The sequence below is a fragment of the Barbatula barbatula genome (assembly GCF_947034865.1).
Source record: "Barbatula barbatula genome assembly, chromosome: 5".
Taxonomy (NCBI): domain Eukaryota; kingdom Metazoa; phylum Chordata; class Actinopteri; order Cypriniformes; family Nemacheilidae; genus Barbatula; species Barbatula barbatula.
In genome coordinates this window covers 6,995,019-7,014,677 of record NC_136769.1, presented here as the reverse complement: position 1 = coordinate 7,014,677, position 19,659 = coordinate 6,995,019, and the positions used below count along the sequence as shown (strand labels likewise).

General features: G+C 39.7%; 1 protein-coding gene across 4 annotated transcripts in view; it reads left to right on the top strand.

Moving 5' to 3' along the window:
- mrtfaa (myocardin related transcription factor Aa) overlaps positions 1-19,659 on the top strand; it is a 28,265-nt gene that overhangs the window by 6,370 nt on the left and 2,236 nt on the right. For 2 of the 4 annotated variants that reach the window (XM_079456948.1, XM_079456947.1), the window contains 15 exons: positions 6,334-6,399; positions 11,546-11,601; positions 11,709-11,784; positions 11,931-12,092; positions 14,196-14,356; positions 14,874-14,978; positions 15,905-16,158; positions 16,288-16,450; positions 16,592-16,984; positions 17,100-17,657; positions 17,751-17,951; positions 18,029-18,145; positions 18,405-18,554; positions 19,231-19,317; positions 19,497-19,554. In XM_079456948.1, coding sequence (XP_079313074.1) covers positions 6,334-6,399; positions 11,546-11,601; positions 11,709-11,784; positions 11,931-12,092; positions 14,196-14,356; positions 14,874-14,978; positions 15,905-16,158; positions 16,288-16,450; positions 16,592-16,984; positions 17,100-17,657; positions 17,751-17,951; positions 18,029-18,145; positions 18,405-18,554; positions 19,231-19,317; positions 19,497-19,554 — 2,607 coding nt within the window. Of the gene's footprint in view, positions 1-5,803; positions 5,892-6,333; positions 6,400-11,545; positions 11,602-11,708; positions 11,785-11,930; positions 12,093-14,195; positions 14,357-14,873; positions 14,979-15,904; positions 16,159-16,287; positions 16,451-16,591; positions 16,985-17,099; positions 17,658-17,750; positions 17,952-18,028; positions 18,146-18,404; positions 18,555-19,230; positions 19,318-19,496; positions 19,555-19,659 lie in introns of those variants that run through there. The other 2 variants (XM_079456950.1, XM_079456949.1) reach the window with 2 other exon arrangements.

Genomic DNA, 19,659 nt, shown 5'->3' with positions numbered 1-19,659 from the left:
AAATGCTAAGTTTGTCTATCTAATTGCACCATTTCTCTCCTCCACAAACACTTTGCAGTTTCACACTTCAACGTGTTAAACAATACCGACTCGGCTCGTGTTTGCTGAAACAGCTCGCTGAAACGGGGGGATTTGACACCTCATCGCCAGGATCTTTAATTTCGGCTGTAGACTTATATCAGACACTTTCTTTAGACTTTTGTTTATGATTATGATGTTAGTTGTACTGTCGCCAGGAAGTCAAACCATTTTCAGGAAGTGGCGTTTCTGAGATTTTTGTCACGTGTAATTCTGTTAAACACACTTTTCTGACCGAGTGTTTTGTGCTGCCAGTACCGAGAGGTCAGCGAGTGTAGAGTGGGCCGCTTTAATAAAAACACGCACTACTCAGCAGAAGTCTGTGTGGGTTGAGTGTGTGAGTGACTGAAGGAACAGCTGCAGTCGAGTTGCTCACAAGAACGGTGGTGTCATACACACACACACACACACACACACACACACACACACCCTCCGGAGTGCTCTAGTCTCAATTCTACCACTGCAGCAGCAAGAGCTCTGGATCTTTGATGTTTTCTTCACGTCAGATTTATCTCCCATCTTATTTTTTATTTATTTTTCTCTTCCACCGTCTTCTGCGCATTGCTTTCATTAATTTGGATACCTGCGGAACCGACGCGCAGAAGCTCTGGGTCGTCTTGGACTTTGAATGACTGAAGTACACACAATATGAAAGGCAGTTACAGCTTGGGACTTTGAGACTGGCGTTTCCAAATTAAAAACGCAAACCTCTTTCTATAGAAAAACACTGAGGTGCGTCGTTTCGCAGCTGTAAGATTTATTCGCCTTCAAAACCTGATCGCAATGCTGGACATCAGCTCGTGCCTTCACGTTGGCCCCGCCCCTTTTGGATCTCCTCCAATCAGCCGTGGCGTGGAGGATCAGGCTGACCGACTGGACCGTGCACGGCGTGCTTGCCTGAGTCTGAGAGAAGGTGTGGAGGCCTGTTGCATGCGTGTGTTCAGACAAACGCACTTATTAGCTGTGTTTGTTGCAAGGATCCCTTATACTATTGCTTATTGAGGTTAGAGAACCAATCCCCTACTCCTATGTATCAAACTTTGTTTGTGATCATTCAGCTTGTTGAAATGACATGTGCTGATTGATGATCAAATTCCCCATAAAATCCTGTAGATTTGCATTAAATGAGGAACCCAAGCCTCATGATGTATGTCAGGTTAGGTTTGTTTGATCCTGCGTTCTGTGGTTGCATGAACCAGATATCCTAAAACCTTTTATTCTAAATCCGTTCTTTCCAAACTGTGGGCTGCAATGGTGTTGTAGGCTTACACCATGTGTACACCGGGCGCGACAAGATGAGACAAAATACATAAGAAACGGATTAGAACCCATTATTATATCATATGTTGTCCACACTGAATTCGCATTCAAAACCGCGATGCGACCTGATGCGACAAACCCATTAAAAACAAGCAAGTTGTCGCGTCGCGTCTGTCGCACATTATAAAGTAACACTTTAAATTAAGGTGTTATTTGTTAACAGTAGTAAATGCATTAGCTGACAATTATTTTTTTATGATTTAGTTTTTCAGCATTTATTAATCTTTGTTAATGTTAATAAATGTTACAATTTCACAGTTATTCATGTTAGTTCATGGAGCATGAACTAATGTAAACAGACACATCATTTAATTTAAAAAAATGTTTTAGTAAATGCTCATTTTAACATGAACTAAGATTGATAAATGCTATTGTTCAATGTTAGTTCATGTTAGCTAGTTCCTTAACTAATTGTTAACAAAGAGCACCTTGTTGTAAAGCGTTACCAAAATACGGTTATGAATTTTACTGCAAAAATTTGTTTTTTTTGCGTAGTACCTGTTTCTCACTTAAATGCAGTTTAATTGAAACAAATACAATAAATGTAGCATCTTGCCTTAATTGGTAAATGATACGCAAATGTTGTAGTAGTGTACATGAATTAATACTGTAGTGTACAGTTTGCTGTAGTTAATGCTACGGTATTTCTTTATGTCGGAAGGCAACCCTTACAAACTATATCTATAATGTATTTTATTATAATATAATTTCTATTAAATATTATCTACCTGTATTCAATTCACATAATTTGACTACCATGATAAAAATAGGAAGGCCTTGGTGCTTAAATAAGTTTGGGGGGCCGTGGTGGGGGGGCCGTAACCCTCTGAAATTAGGGAAGCTCTGTCCTAGATGAATGCACATACTGTACTTTAACTGCAGATTTATGTTACTTGCCGGTTGCAATTTGAGACGTGAGCCATAATTTACATTTGATATCCCCAGTAGCTCACCAGGAGCACTGAGATCAGGTACAGTATGACAAGGGAGGAGTGGGTGTTGACCATCAGGTAAAAATGATGACCATGGTTAAATGTGACTGTGGTTTTATCACGTTTAACACATTTTTATGTAAAAAGTAAACTGGTTTAGAAACAGAAATGAGAACTGATATAGTTTCTGAAGAAAGTGTGAGTGACGTTTTTGAACAAAAAGTTTCCACCGTGATGCTGTGATAATGTGGGTGGACGTATATATGCAGTTGGTAAGGTGAGATTTTTTGTGCGTTGCTAAGGTGTTCTGTAAACGGTTTCTTACTTATCCTTGTAAAAAAAGAGCCTACCCCCAACTCGTAATACAATTTCCTTCCCCCGATTATGTCTCATGTCTCCTCTCCTTATAGTTTCAGTTCATATCTAAAACATATCTGACAAAATACCAGTTGCAACAGGTAGTTTTACTGTAGTAAAAGGATTTGACAGAAAAGAAAGTGCTGAGATGAAGACAAACCCTCAGCGTTGCGAGAGTCTGGAGTCGAGTTAGATTCATGCCCGTGAAACCCTTTATTTCCTGCCCTTCTGATCTCTGCGGCTGTCAACACGTTTACCACGACTGTGCGGATGATGTGTTTTGGCAACATTCCGTGTTTTGCCGTTTGCGATGCGAGCTGCTGGAAGAACATAATCTGACACTGATTCACATTCTCCTTTCTGACAATTTCGCCGACCCAAGATCTTTAATGTTGATTACGAATCATTAGCCCAAGTTCACTTGCTTGCAGTGGGTCAGACCCTCACTGTTTACTTTGTTCACCTCTGTTAAAGCTGTTGTCTCCTTTCAACCCTTACACACGCTACCTTTCAGGCTTCTCGATGTCATCTCCCCACAGGATCTTTATTTGTCCTCGAGTCAGATCGCTGTTTAGCAGCCCAGCAGCTGTTGTGATGAGCTAATGGCAGATCACAATTTAGCTTCGCGACAGGTGCAACACTGGCTCCGTTCCACATGACATGCAGCAGGGCAACAGGTGCCCAAGACGCTCTGATAATAAATATAACCGTACGGACCAGTTGAGGCCTAAACAGTCCGAACAGACGTTTTAGATTAGAAGTGCTTGTGTGGTAAGAGTGTGTGAAGCAATTATTTTCACACCATAAGCGTTTTCTCAGCTGGTCTTTGTTTTACTTGGCTTTTGGTTTTTGTAGTGACAAAGAACTGTAGACATCAGTTTAGTGGGAGACGAGGAAATATTTTAAACCAAATAAGTTCTGATTAGGTTTATATTATACAAATATTCATTCAATTCTAAATAATATCTTAAAATGTGAATATTGTTTATATTTTTAAGCATTATTGTTTAAAGGTCAAGTGTATAAATTTAGCGGCATCTAGTGGTTTAGGTTGTGAATTGCAACCAACGGCTCACTTCATCCCTCCTCCCCTTTCGAAGCACCACGACGGCTGACACACGACTAAGATGTCATTACGTTTTCGCGTATTTGCAGAAGGAGAAAAAGTATTTACAAAAAGCGCTCTGTTTAGGGCTACTGTAGAAATAACAATGCAAATTCCATGCAAGGGGACAAGCTGTATACGTATGTAGTAGTGTTGGGCCGATAGACGATGCCATCGTACATCACCGATGGCTGATAGACATAAGGATGTTGAGCCGCCATCGAGATTTCAACAAATGTTTCACTTTTGTCACGTGCGTGCATAAAGAAGATGCATGTCTGCGCAGCTCGCGTTGTATAAAGAAGACACGCCTCACTTTATAACTCTCGTATTGAATATAACATCAGAATAACTGTGACGCTTGCGCTGTATAAAGAGGACGCGCAGTTTGCGCTGACCCATCTGACTTTATTTATTTAAGATTTATTTTTGGGCGTTTGTTTTTGCTTTTTACTTGGATTTTTAGTTAATACAACATCAGAATACGAATACAATCTAGCATCACTTTATAACTGTGAAGCATGCGCTCTGCAGATGACACGCCTGAATTGATAACTGCCCAGCTCGCGCTGTGTAAAGTTGTGTCTCTGCACAGCTTCTGCCGTCATCCAATGCCAATTTGGTACACATCGCCCAACCCTAGTATGTAGATAGAAATTCTCATTGTAAGGTAATAAAAACATCTTTTTGTTAGGTCTTTATACATCTCTGAAGACATGGTTATGTATAATGTTTTGGATTTCTGTCAATAGATCCTCCAAAAAATTAAACAACAGCATCTTTAAATCTATCAGCTTCATATTTTTATAGTTCTGTGCATTTCCGATTACGGCAAATGTTAATACTTTGAAATGTATTATTATCGTTTAGAGTAATTGACAGGTATTTTCAGTGTGTTTCAGCAGGTCTTTGACTCAAATCTGCATTTTAATGTTTACTATGTGCCACCACATGGTTCGATGTGACACCAGTGTGCACATTTATCCAAATGTCAGATGCAAAACCACAGTGAAAGAAGTTTAACCTCATATCAGATTATCAATCTAAGAGGGAGGGTTCCAATCCCCCCGCCCCTTGGTAACTTATATTTGCATGTCTCGGGTTTGCTTTCTTATAGATGTTTGATATCTCCAGAGATGCTGTGCATTACTATCCAACAGAGATGTTTAAAGTCTATGGATTTATGGTCGCTGATTGTCTAAGAACTCAATGTGTTTACTCTTTGATTTGGAGACCATTTGGTGGCTGCAACTCTGTCAATGGTGGTTTATCTCATTGCTTAAATGGGTTATATGGCACAAATACGTGTTCTTCTGTGTCTTTGGTGTGTTATAAGTTGCCCATGCATGTATTGGACACGTTTAATTGCGGAAAATAAAGATGCATTCTGTCTAAAAGAGAATGATCACTTGGACCTGCCTGAAACGTTTCGTGTAACAACACATCACAAATCTACGTCAGTTCGTGGTATGGTAAGACCGCCCAAATGTATTCTCGAGTAAGGTGGGTGCACCTGTCAGGACATTTGCTTTGGAACCTGATGTTCCAAATATGGGAAGAGTTACATTTCAGTCACACGCTTGCATGATTCGACCAATCGCTACTTCCTGGAAAACTGGCCAATCATAGCACACCTCGCTTTTCAGAGTTATGAGCTTTGTAAAATATGTGCGATATTCAGAGAGGAGTTGATACAAACTTGCACAGTATGTGGAAAATACAGAAGGTTTATGAACCTCAAATCGTCTATACACATTAAATTACATCTTAAACAAATGATTATATATTTTTTTAGCCGTGTCATATGACCCCTTTAAAGTGTTAACACATACTATAGATGTTTCCCATTAAAAGTTTGTTTTTTTAACTTCAGCTCAAACGTCGCAGTGTAATTGACAACCTCTTCCTGTGGTGAGCTGTCGAAACATCTCGACACTTGCTTCTGTTTTTATATGAAACAGGAAGAGGAAGTACATTTACCATAGTCTGAACTCTCTCCTCGCTCACTGATAAGCTCACCGCCGGCTGTCAAGAAGAGCTTGTCGGGGTGGAGAATGAAAGAGACACATCAAGCTGCTAAATGGGTACTTTACCAACTCGTATGGCTTCTGCCATTCTGTGTTTAATTAAATTGAGTTTTCATTTTTACAAAATAGTATTGTTTCTTAGTTTTAGATGTTTTTTGAGAGATTTGAAAGTTGGGCTTGAATAGACGTGCCTTCAGATGTGCTTCGCGTGCTATTACAGTATTGGGAATAGTTCTGCATTGGGTATTTGTATAGGTCTGTATTATGTACTTTTGATTCGTGTAGAATTGCCGATGTTGCAACTCGATGAACTGTCGGTCAATTTTTCTACTAGATATTTAGCAGATTCTTCATCTCGGTCATCTCAGTTTCGCGTGTAATAATTGGACTTTAAATAAGGTCTAGTGTGTTACCTTTTAACACGTCAGATCGTTTTGAATTGTGTTTTTAAATGTTCTGTTTTAACTAGGTGATAGTTGACTCCATATGCTTTACTTTCTTATTCTTCCTCTAGTGCTTCAACTCAAACTTCAACAGAGGAGGACTCGAGAAGAACTGGTTAACCAGGGGATCATGCCACGTAAGACATTTTGACACCCTACTACCACAAGTTAATAAAAATAGTTTCTTGGTTTTCAAGATCTGCAGGTAGCTCTGTTGTCAAATTTGTGCTGTGCTTTTCAGAAGTTTAACAACTGATCTTCATCCTGGTGTGAACCCGGATGACATCTAGATCTCTTGTTGTTCAGGTTGGCAGGTTTAGTTTCTCTCATCCTGCCTAAGATGCTGATTTGGTTTGGTAAATGTGAGATTGAGTCAAAGTCACTTCCTTTGCCAGTGGTTTTTCACTGCACTGCGTCAAAGGTTAGACCATTCATAGCAAAACTAGGCCGGTTTGGCTAGAAACGTCGGTTCTTTGCCATTCCGATGGCTTTTAGCACATATTGACTTTTGTCAAATACATGTCGCTGCATTTTGTGTTGGCTGGAAATGGATGGTTCTGTTAAGTTATCTTGGAAATGATTTGCTGAAGAAGAATTTCTGGATGAACTGAATGCTTAATGATGAGGTAACCCACATGCGGAAGGTCCTTTGAGGTAAAAAGGTCCAAATATCTTTGCACGAATAACTCCTCATTTTATTTTGCAGTAAATATACTTGCATAAAATAATATCCTTACTTAAGTTCATTACAAAGCATGCAAACCATGCCGCTTACTTTGGTCGATGCATTTAATTTGTTATTTCTGCAGATCCTGCTCATCTGTGAAGAAGTGCTAAAGCGGTTTACAAGTTCTCTCAGTCACGTCAGTATAGATCAGTGGTCTCTTTAAGGCTCTCGTGTTAAACTGAGTGTTTACACACCACTGAAACAATTGGGCTAAATTTGTCTCCGACAAGACGTACAGTTGAAAAAAGTCTTCAGGCGCTGAAACGATCAAATTAAAGTGATTCTATAAACAGCCTTTGAGAGAATTTTACAGGCTGCTTCATGGAGGCATTTTGTGCTAATGTACTGTACGCCATTAGTGCTAATGCTACGCCGAAAGGCGTTCATATTAGAGCGCTGGGAATTATTTGTGGCAGTGATGGCTGGCATTGTTAAGTCAAGGGATCCACAAGTTCTTAAGGTGATGAACTTTTTTGTGCATTTTGCTTCCTGTGGTACTCCAACACATTAAGCATAAACTTTAGTGGAGATCTGGTGGTGATTTACTAGCCATACAAGTCAAGTGATCAGACTGATATGATGCTTTGATACGATGATTTATGAAGCACCTTCAAAACCATAAAGATGGAGAACTGTGCTGTACACAAGCAGCATAAGATTAAACATTATAAAAACAAAACATAAAATAAACAACAAGTCGTTCACAATTGTGCTGACCAGTCAAATACTGAAAGCCTGACAGAACAAGTAAGTCTTTAAGTCCTTTTAAAAAATGTCAATGCTGGCGAGGATTTTACAGATAGTAGTAGAGCATTCCAAAGTGAGACGAGACCGTGGGACAGCCAACAGCAAACTCTGAGAGGAGCGCATTAGTCGATGTGATTGGTAAGGGACCAACATGTCCCTTACGTACTCCGGAGCCTGATCTTGCAGAGCTTTATACACAAACATCAACACTTTATATTGTACAGGAAGCCAATGCAGAGATACCAACACAGGTGTGATATGATCTCTTTATATCACATATGTGTTCATTTATTCTTCAAGCTGTAGAACAAATCGGACTCGCATCTGCGTTCTTTGTTCCTTTAAGTTCAAAGCATTTTTTATTTTTGTCTACAGTTACCCAAAAATGAAAATCTGTCATCATTTACTCACCCTGGAGTTTTTCCAGATCTGTGTAATGTATAATGTTACATATCGAACGTTACCAGGCCTTTCAGAAAGGCGGGCCAGAAGCTGAATCGCCAAACGCATGTGAAGAAATCGCATAGAAATGAAAGGCAGGAAAGCAGAAGTAGGGAGTTCAAACAAGGACATTTTCTTTTAGTAAGTTTATGTAATGATTCAGATTGGTCCCAAAATATCCTCCAGCGTCTGAATCCAGTATGTGCTGATATCAGCATCTCGCCCGTCACACTACATTGAACAAAAATATGTTTTGGAAAATTCGTAATGACAATTATAAAAAGGAAGCTGGTTTTCTTGTTTGAGTCTATTCGATTTTTTTTTATGTCTAATTTCTTTAAAACAAACATGCTCGGTTGAATTCAACCTACTTTCTCAAAGTGAGTGCATGACTCGCCATGCATCGATTTTGGTTGAGCCAGAGAACGGGTGATAAGTTGTTTGATAAATATACACCATGTTTCCCGTTATCTCCCCAGACGAAGGTCACGGTTTTATATATCGAATCCAATTACTTTCCAATTGTTTTTTTGATAATACAGTAACACGCTTTGAGCCACTAGATAGTGTACTCTGAAGAGAGAATATTGAAGGTGGTTTGGGCGTAAACACCAAGACAACATATAACAGATATCAACCTTTAAAGTAGCGGTTCTCAAACATTTTCATTTCCGCTTTGTGTTGAGTGCATTGTTTTGCGGCCCCCCATATACGTACTTATAAGAATATATTAGAATTTTAACTAAACCAATAACATATTCAGTTACACAATGCTGGAACATCAATTGTTTTGGTTGGGGGTCTTATTTTCCTGATATTTGATTGTATAATATGAATGATGCATTTCTATATTTCATAAAATAGCACAAAATCTGTGTACCCCCTGGATCTATCTTGGGGCCCCCCAAGTACCCCTACTTCATAGCAATCCCACAATAACTGTCTGCATCTTAATAAATATCCAACCCAACAGGAAGGAAAATGTGCAAAACAGACCCACACCTAGAATTTCGGAATGTAGCTGTATCTGAGTCCCATTTTCGCGTTGTTCCTGTCGACTTGAATGCCCTCGGTCTCTTAATCTGTCGTTTTACTTTTATGGTACGGCATTTCATTTACTTCAGTAAAAGTCACAAGTATTTATTATGCATTGTCAGCAGTAATGTCATTATTAGCACACCTCAAGATTTCACCTGTGAAAGTTGATATAGCAGGTGGATGATTTCGACAAGGAAGGCCCCCTTTAAGAAGTAAAACACTTAAACTTCTGTGTTATCAGCACATAGCCAGAAAGGAAGCGTAAGACTAAGATCTAGGGCCCGTGTCAGGTGCACGTACGGCTGCGGAAGGAGTAAGTTTGTGATTTTAAGCTCAGATTTTTGACACGGATGTGGTTGCAGGGACTTTTCACTCAAATCCTGATAACACGAACTATAACAGCATTAAATTAAATGCAGCCCGAAGTCTCCACAGATTTGTACTGCTGAAGTTATGAATCGTTACACAACACACGTTTGCTTGTTACTTTATTTCTTAAATATTTAAGGCCTGTTCATACCAAAATGAAATGGATGCTATATAAACAAGACCGTGAATGGAAACAATGGATTATATATAGTCTTATTCATATGGGCACATTGTAATGCTAGGTATGAACAATTATAAATGTATGATTATTATTTTGCATTATTACATGTAATGTTGAACAGATCAAAAACTATTCAACTACTTCAACAAGAAATATTTAAACAGAGACAAATAGAGACATATATACTGTAGTATTAGCCCAAAGTGATATCTTTTGGGACATATTTTCGTAACTATTTTAACGCCATCATATTATGAGTTGTATGGCACAAAATGGAGAAAACACATCTTGGTTAAAGTAATAGTTCACCGCCACTCACCCTCAAACCTGTTTAAATGTCATTGTGCTGTTGAACACGAAACAAGATATTTTGAAGAATGTGGGAAAACAAAGGGTTTTGGGGCACCATTCAGTAATATAGTAGTTTTATTTTCTTCCACTGTAGTCAATAGTGCCCCACAACAAGTTTTCTTCTAGATATCTTCCTTTGTGTTCGGCAGAACGATGAAACGGATCCAGGTTTGGAACGGTTTCAGGTTAGGTAAATGAAAAAGAGTGACAAATGACAAATTATGTATATGAAAAAAATGTGAACTACGGTGTATCGAGGAAACATGGGTTTTATTCTAATATTCATGTTACATTTATTGCCAGGCCTTCTCAAATTCTTCTCGCACAATATTTTTAATGCATCTTTAAAAATATCTCTTAAAAAGGGTGAAGATTTACATTTTTTTTAAGGTCGGACGTCGCTTTTAATCACTACTCAATATGACATTATGCATAACATTACAGTATATAAATGCAGAAGTGTGCTCCGTATCAAAATGGCTGCTGGATGATGTGATGTTAGAGGGGGTGTGAGAGCGGAAAATTATGACGAGATGGGTTACACACATGAAGTGTTTTTATCACTCTTCTGATCTCACACACTTCTTCAGGCAGATGGCTTTGTTTTTGTGTTTGGCTGGTTACGGTTATGGGGCATAAATGGCTTTGGAGGGAGTGCGTGTGCATGTGTGTGAGCAGTGATGTAAAAGGATGCTCCGCTGTGGGCACAGTATGAACCAATATGACCCACAAGCCTCCTTATAAACAGCCACATTTCTCTTTAGCTTTTATAGACCTATCTCGGTCTGTTTTTATTTCTTCTGTTTTAATGTCTTTCTGTTGTTGTTTGTTTCCACTTGTGTGGCTCTGTGAGGCTCATTCATTGCTCATTTCCTTATGTTTTGGCTGATAGTACAGTATAAATCTGTGCTCTTTCGCTTGTTATTCAGCACCAGGGTTTTCTAGAATCTCAAGAGTTATTGTGAATGAACTATGACAACCAGCTTGAGAAAAAGCCTTGTTTCAGGGTGTATTAAATATGGAGCAAGCAACCTGCTGGTTAAACTCTACCTCAGATGCGTCTGGAACATTATTATGTATTTTCAGATGTATTGCCTGTGTGCGATAAATTGCAAGATGAGTATAATTCTTATACGTTATCTCGGGTACCAGCAGTTTATATAAGCAACTATTCCTTAGTGTTTCTCGCTTCTTTACTTGTCCTATTTCCCGACTACGAGCTTTTCTTCTGTGATACGAAAATAACACTTTCACCCGTTCAGAAAAAGCTATGAAATGTATTTTTCACATTGACGTGTAAGTGTTTCCTGTAATCTGCTCTGAGTTATTTGTGGTTTCTCTCATTTACCACAGAATATTTTCCTTCGCACCTTTTTTTAATAGAGGAAGTTTATTATATATTTTCTCTCTTATGTCTTTTGCCCTCCAGCACTGAAAAGTTCTGCTTCCTTTCACGTACAAAGACGAAGTTTAGAGCGGGCCAAGGTGAGATGTTTTCCAATTTAGTTGTGCTTTTTAACTATTCTCAATCTAAGGAAAACTCTTAAAGTCAAAACTTCAACTCTTTATGTCTCTTATACTCAATTATTTAGACAGAGGACTACCTGAAGAGAAAGATTCGTTGTCGTCCGGAGAGATCAGAACTGGTGAGGATGCACATTTTAGAAGGTGAGTGTTTTGACAGCGTCATAACTAGCTGCAATTGCGTTCCTGTGTTACACATCACTGTATTTATCGAATATAATACACTTTACACAAATGATCCATGATCTTATATTTGTGTGATATGAAGTCTTTGTACGGTCTATACACAGAGACATCAGCTGAGCCCTCTCTTCAAGCCAAACAACTTCTTCTGAAGCGAGCCCGTCTGGCCGATGACCTGAATGATAAAATCTCCCAGCGGCCCGGTCCAATGGAGCTCATTCACAAAAACATCCTCCCACTGCACAGCAGCCTTAAACAAGCCATCATAGGTACCAAATTAAAGTCATACTACTGAACATACAGTTTGGATCCATAGTTTGCACTTAAAGATGAACGTCAGTGCGTTAAATAAAATATTGAGGCAACATTTTTTTACTAAAACATTAAATAATTCATATTTGTATTTTAAAACATATACTGTTCAAAACATACAGTGTCTGGCTTCATACATTCAGTAATAATTGCAAAAATTGAAGAAAATCTAGCATAGAGATACCACATATAGTGTGTTCACACCAAACGCGAATGAAGCGCTAAGCGCGAACGATTTACAAATGTTAAATCAATGCAAAGACGCGATGACCTACTTGCGGTGTGCGAATTGCACGTTCACGTGATTCGCGTGAATTGAAAAATCTGAACTTTGCCGGATATTCAAGCCGCGTTAACCAATCCGGAGCTTTCTCCAGTAGAGCCGTGAGCGAGCGGCAGAAGGCCCTCGTGTTCCTATCGTGTAAAAAAAACTGTGTACACTGCACACCACAGCAAAAGTTTAAGCAAATTCTAAAGAAGCTAAAGTATAAGAAATTTGATCACTTTGAAATTCTCTTGAATACCTGACCTTTTCATCTCCACTAATGCCCATCTAAATCCCTTTATCTGTCCAACCCTCTCACGTCTTTCTCTTCTCACTTTTGTCCGTTCATTCACTGTTCCCGCTGCTGGACTGAAGCAAAGCTCCCTTTTGACGTTAATCTTAGTTTTAGCGATCGTCTGATGCTCTCAGTCATGACACTGAGGCTCAAATCTGCATTTATATTCTCTGCGTTCAACACATTCATGGATCCCTAAATTTTTTCCTCGCTTTGAAGCCACGCACGGGCAGACCAGAGCTCACTGTATGTGCGTGTTTATCTTCATATTTATATTCGGTGGCGTTCCTGCAGCGGTGCATGGGGTGCTGATGAAATGCAGAGTTATGGTAATGAGATTGGTGCGCGTCAAACATGGAGTTAAATTAATTAGAGGGGAATTTATATTTATGTTCGTAGGCGTCTATAAAGTGGCGAATGAGATGATGAAACGCTGCTTTGAGTGATGCTGCGTGAACAAGAGTAAATAAGAACGTTGTACAAAGTGACTTAAACTGTTCTTATCCTCAAAGAGGTTCATTGGAGAGATAATGATTATCGGCATGATATCACTTTCTGAGCCAGCTTAAAATAAATAGAAATATCGTACAGTCAAGCTTAAAGTGATAATTCACCCAAAACTCACCATCTTGTCATTTTAAACATTACTTTCTTTCTTCCGCAAAGCGCAGAAGAAGATATTTTGAAGAATGTTGGTAAATGGCACCCATTGATTTGCATGGATTTTGGGTCCATACAAGAGGATGAATCTGTGCCAACGTTGTTCAGTTACCAACTTGTTCAAAAAATCTTCTTTTGTGTTCTGCATAAGAAAGAGATTAGAAATGACAAAAGGGTGAATGATGATAGGGTTTTCATTTTTGGGTAAAGTATCTGAATCGAAGGGAATTTCAAGGTCGGTTGGACCTTGGAATTATAAGGTTCTATCTGATATTTCTGTCAAAAAAGAGTTTTTTACATATTTTTATACGGTGACAACTTAATTACATGATGTAATGTTTATATATATATATATATATATATATATATATATATATATATCAGGATCTCAAAACTGGTGCAGATAGAACCTTACTGTATAACTCCAAGATGGCAAAAATGGTATACTTGTATTTGACATTATTTGTCTTTAACCTTAATGCAAAGATGTAAAGGAAACTGCAATTTCAAACAGAAAAGCAAATGTTTTCATGATGCTTGCTCAAGTTAACATCACTACTAGTCAATCTTTCGATCTTAATCGTGTTTTTTTTTTTTTAAGTATTTCAATTTTGGTGCATATTTCACCCCCACACGGCTCTGCTGTAGTTATGAATCTTACCTCAAAATGAATTTTCTTAAAATAATTGAACCATTGAACTGTCAATAAACAGGACTCTTTTTACATGGGCCAGTAAGCAACCACATAACAATCAGTAGAAACACTAAAATGTGTTTTCTTTTATTCATTTCAGTCACGTTTAACTGTACCTTTTATTCCCTATTCTCTCACCACATCAGATACAGAGTTTCCGAAAGTCATTGCCGAGAGCTCTTCATTTGACGAGGAAAGCAGCGACACCGCCTCACCTGAGCAAGTAGTCTGCCAGGACTCTTCTCCCGGCTCCGCCCACCTACCTTCACCACCTGAGATACTGGCCACTGAAACCATACCCAAACAGGTTCGCACACCCGCTCAACTTAAACCCACAGGTTCCATAGCACCTACTAGGAATGAACGAATTCATTTTTAGGGAACGACTTTTACGCCAGATGCAACGGGTTCTGTAATATCAAGACACTTGTGAAGTTCATGTTCACATATAGGATCTGACCTCATTTCCTGTAAGATATGCATGTACAGTCGCAGCTGCAGTAAATCCTTCCCCATGTTATTAAAGTAATGATCTATCATCAATATACTACACACATTCGCTTTGATGTTTCTGCCCACTCAGCTCTCCAGAGTTGTGAATTATCCACAGCGGGCAAACCAGCTTCACCCGGCTCATTAAACTTCCACACACACACTCGCTTGCAAACATGCATTCAGCATGCAATCGCACTTCATCATCTCCACACATTTGTGTCTCACTCCTTTAGTCACGTTCGGACACGCATGCTCACTTTCTCGAAATGCAGTCAGGCAAAGATAACGTAGTCTCTTGAGTTCATATGCTTCTCTATTTTCTCTCTTAGGTCACGCCCCCTCCTCCGCCTCCGCTTCTGAGCATAGCTGTCCCCACCCCTCCCCAGAAGCTGTCCAATTGTGCGGGCCAGAAGCAAGCTTCTGCACTGCAAAAGGTTTGTTTCGAATAACATTTCCTTAAAAACGGCTATTGCAATTTTAAAGCTTTACGCTGTGTCCTAATAAACCACAAGCATATTCTGCCCTCAGTGAGACTGCTCTGGTTCACATAATCATGTATTTAAAGGGGGAAGGACTCACATTTTGTGAGATCAACAATTCTTTCTTCAAACTTCCTTCCTAGTCCAAAAGACCATTTCCTTAACTTGGCAGCCAAAGTTTGACTTTGTACCTTCAACCTATGACTGCCCACATTTACATACCAACCACATGTAGTCATGGTGACGTGAAAATGAGAAAGCAGGATAAGCTTTTATTCCTAAAAAGCAGGAGAACTAATGATAATATGTGCAAATGTTTGGCAAAACTTTTCTGGCTGTGTGTGGCCTGTCTTGCCGTGCACATCCTTCTGAAGATTTCAGTGTAGATCATATCAGTCTAAACTCAACAGTGTGTTCAACACGGATTGTTTTGCGTATCTGTCACAAAGTAGTGCAGACAAAAATTTGATTTTTTTTACGCTTTAAGGGCCAAAGAGACTCAAAAACAATGGATGTTATTCAGATTGTGATTGTAGTAGTTACAGCTATATTGTTTAACTGACAACTAACAAAAAACGTAGCGCCTGTAACGAAAAGGGAAAGGCTCTTGGGTGAAACAATATGCTAGATCAGTGGTTCTCAAACTTTTCCGTTGTAAGGCCCCCTTTGTGTGTAGTGCATCGCTTTGCTATAAATGTCTATATTTCATAAAATGCCACTTAATCTGTGGACCCCCTGGATCCATCTTGGGGCCCCCTAGTTTAAGAACCACTGTGCTAGATGGATCTCTTTGTGATGTATGATCTTTGTCTTTACAATTCTGTATATCCTTTTTCTGTGTGCATCATCAGTCTTGATCACTCGCTCTCTTTCACCTTTAGGGTGGCAATAAAGCATCTGCTGAGCGTCCTCTTCAGCGCACCAAGAAGGTGAGGGACAATAAGCCAAAGGTAAAGAAGCTGAAATACCATCAGTATGTTCCTCCGGATCAAAAAGCAGAGCGTGATCCTCCACCTCTGCTGGACTCCTCCTACGCCAAACTCCTCCATCAGCAGCAACTCTTCCTTCAACTGCAGATCATCAACCAACAGCAGCAAAACTACAACTATCACACCATACTGCCGGCACCGCCCAAGTAAGACACGCCTCTAGATATGGGTTTACTGACTGATTTGTTACAAAATTGAATACAATGGAGAGATGAGTGAGGTTGAGTAAATGAAAATGTTTCCTAATTTGTATTTATTTATCTTTATACATAAAGGCCTCCAGCTGATCAACAGCCTGCCTCCTCCAATGGCTCTTCACCATCCACGAATACCCCGCCCTCTCAATTAACATCCACTAATTCTGATGTTCTGCATTACCAGATCACATCAAACTTAGTTCAAATTGCGCCTCTGCCTCCCAACCTGGATGAGCTAAAGGTAACAAAATCTCCTTCTGCACTTGTAGAGCTACGATTCTTTATTTCATGTCCGATTATTGACTGGATTTTGAAAACACGCTGTTCATTATTGATGAAATGAACTGATGTCACATCCTGTCATTCTCCTCATTTCCTGTAGGTGGCAGAGCTGAAGCAAAAGCTAAAACTGCGTGGCTTGACTGTATCGGGAACCAAAAACGACCTCATCGAACGGCTGAAGAACTTTCACGAACAGATCGGTGGAAGCATGCCAACATCTAAGAGCCACACAATGCCACAGCAACCCTCAGACTTAGCCCCTGCAGTGGGAGGGGCTTCTTCCCCTAACCAATCAACAGACACCAACGTAGCGGTGCCACTACCATATGCCACTACTTTGGAAAGAGGCGGGGCTAAGATGCCTGCATCACAGAGCATGCAGTTTGGCAGTACTAGCTCCTCCCCTCCAGTTTCCCCCACCCACTCTGAGCGCGCATTGGCTGGGATGAGCCCGGATGAAATGAGCTATAATGGGGATGCGTTTGGGGAAATGGTAGGTGTCTTGTTTTTTTGTTTACGTCTTACAATCTTACTCTTCCCACAGGGAAGTTCCTGCATACATGAGCAAGATGAAATTGGGTGCCACTGAATATGTTTGTCCCCTTCAGGTGACGTCTCCTCTTACCCAGCTCACCTTGCAGCCCTCTTCCCCTTTCACTACAACCGTCCACATTAAAGAGGAGCACGAAAGCCAAGCACCTGTGTCCTGCTGTCTGGGGTCCCAGCCTACAGCGCCCCCTATGAACAAGGACCAGATGCTGCAGGAGAAAGACCAGCGCATTCAGGAGCTCACACGCATGCTGTTGCAGAAACAGCAGCTGGTGGAGACGCTGCGCTCGCAGCTGGAGGGCAAACGCGTGGGTGTGCCTGTCCAAGTGAAAGAGGAACCTGCTGGTGTCACTATGGAGACGGTCACTGTGAAAAAGGAGGTCATAGAGGTGCAGGAGGAGAGTGAGATGGTGACAGAGCCTTGGGTGCTCCCGCAGGCCAGGCAGACGCAGCTGCTGCAGCAGAGGCTGCAGACAGCAGTGGAACTGAAGCAGAAGCGTCAGCAGCAGCTTGTATTGCAACAGATTCAACGGAACCTGCAGCAACAAGTGCATCAGAGGAAGAGGAAAACACAGAAACACAGCCGGATGCAAGCCAATCCAACTCTACAGAAACAAGTCAGTCTTTCCACGGTGTTGAATGCAGTATTTGCTTAAATACGGGATGTGTTGCAGGTTTTTGCTAACCTTTGTTTTTTATCTTTTTTAAAGCCGGTGTCTCAGTCGGACACTTACCAGCAATCAAGTCCCGTTTCTTCATTGACATTGGATATACTCAAATCTAACTCCGCCCCCTCATTTGCGACTGATAGCAATGGCAACAAAGTCCTGCTTACATTGTCAAATCAAAACGCAGAGGCACCCACCAGAGTCCAGCTCAATGGCAAAACAACCAATCATATCACTCTTCATGTGAGATTTGTTTTTACATTGCATCAAAATGTTATCCTGTAAAATCTGACAATGACTGATATTAATTTAATTTTCAGAGACTACAGTCCATACCCAACAGGCCACATAGCCGGTCAGTCGTTGAATTGACTAATAGCAATAACCAATCTGAAGAGCCCGTACAAACCGTCATTTTGAAGCAGCCAATTAAAAAGGTTCGTCCAGGACTGCTAATATGTGGTATTCTCAGTTAGATGTTCTTTAATAGAATATTGTTTAAAAATTGGGACTTTTTACAAAATGTCCGCCTTTCTTCAATACAGTGTAAATGAATGATATGCTTAAAAAGAGTCATTGAAAACTATTATGAGACTTTTAAACCCACTTATTAAATGCTCAGATGAGAACTGTAGGCATGAGCTATAAGCACATTAACATGGAGACTAATTGAGACGCATGGTTTAACTTTCACAGGCGCTAAAGCCGGAACTTAAAGCGTCGAACAATTACAAAAAGGCAAACTCTGCATCCATCTCGACACCAGCCAACCTCCAAAATGTCTTCTCTTCAGTGGATGCCGTGAGCAACACAAGACCCGTCCATTCATCTCCAAACAACAGAAACGTAAGGGTTTTGAAGTATACATACATATGCTCTCTTCTAAAAGCAAGTTTTAGAAGAATACAAGGTAGCGTTGTAAATATATATGTTATATTATATGTTTCAAATGGAAAATAGTATAAGTTACGTATTTAAAATGCAAAGTTGTATCGAGTAACATTGGTTAATGTACAGTGAACGAACATCAACTCGATGAACACAAAATAAAAATGCTTTAACTAATGTTACTATTTACCTGTAAAGTTTGACCTTGTTGTTTTAAAAAAAACATCCTGAACATAAACCATCTCCCTATGTAGGCAACAGATAGCAATTCGGTCTCAGAACAGAGTTTATACTTCAAGCTTAAATCTTTCTTCTACCCAGCAAGACTCTTTTCTACACCTAAATAACAAAATCTGTCATATAAGACAGGAATGCTAATCAGAACCGCGGTTGGGTTTTGTCTACGCTGCTGTACGGCACAGATATTATTGCCGGAGCGCAGATTTGTACGCCTATAAATCTAAAAAGAGCTGAGCATGTTTGTGGTAACATCTGAAGACCTTTCTACGTTTGTCTTTAAATCATTCTGGTTGTTTCGTAGCAGTGAGATAAAAGCCCCTATTGTTTTCGAGCATGTTGTATTATTTCATTCTTTCTGTCTGCGCCAACTCACACTTCCATGTCTGTCTGTTAGGAGAAAATGTGTCTAAGTTTGGACCAACGTGCTTTGCTCTCATCTGCAACCTCAAACTTGTGTTCTTCTACAGCTCTTGGTCACCAGGTAGTGTCTGAAATTAACATGAAATAATCCATTATGTTTTCGTTTTGTTTTGATTTAGCATCAATTTTCATGTGATTTGTTTTACAAGATAATGAAATTATGATGAAGTTATTTTTTTTCGGGGAAATTTTGGGATTGACAGTCTTCGCATTAGTCTCATGATGTTGATGTTTTTGCAGGAAAATGGCTGTAATCGGCATGGCGATGACTTGTTTGACATCCTAATTCAACGCGGAGGTAATTTAGTAGCTTTAATTATTTATTTGTCTTGTTTATTCCCATTTTGGTCACAAGACTAAGGGTGATGTACTATTATTTGAAAAACAATTTTATTGATTTTCC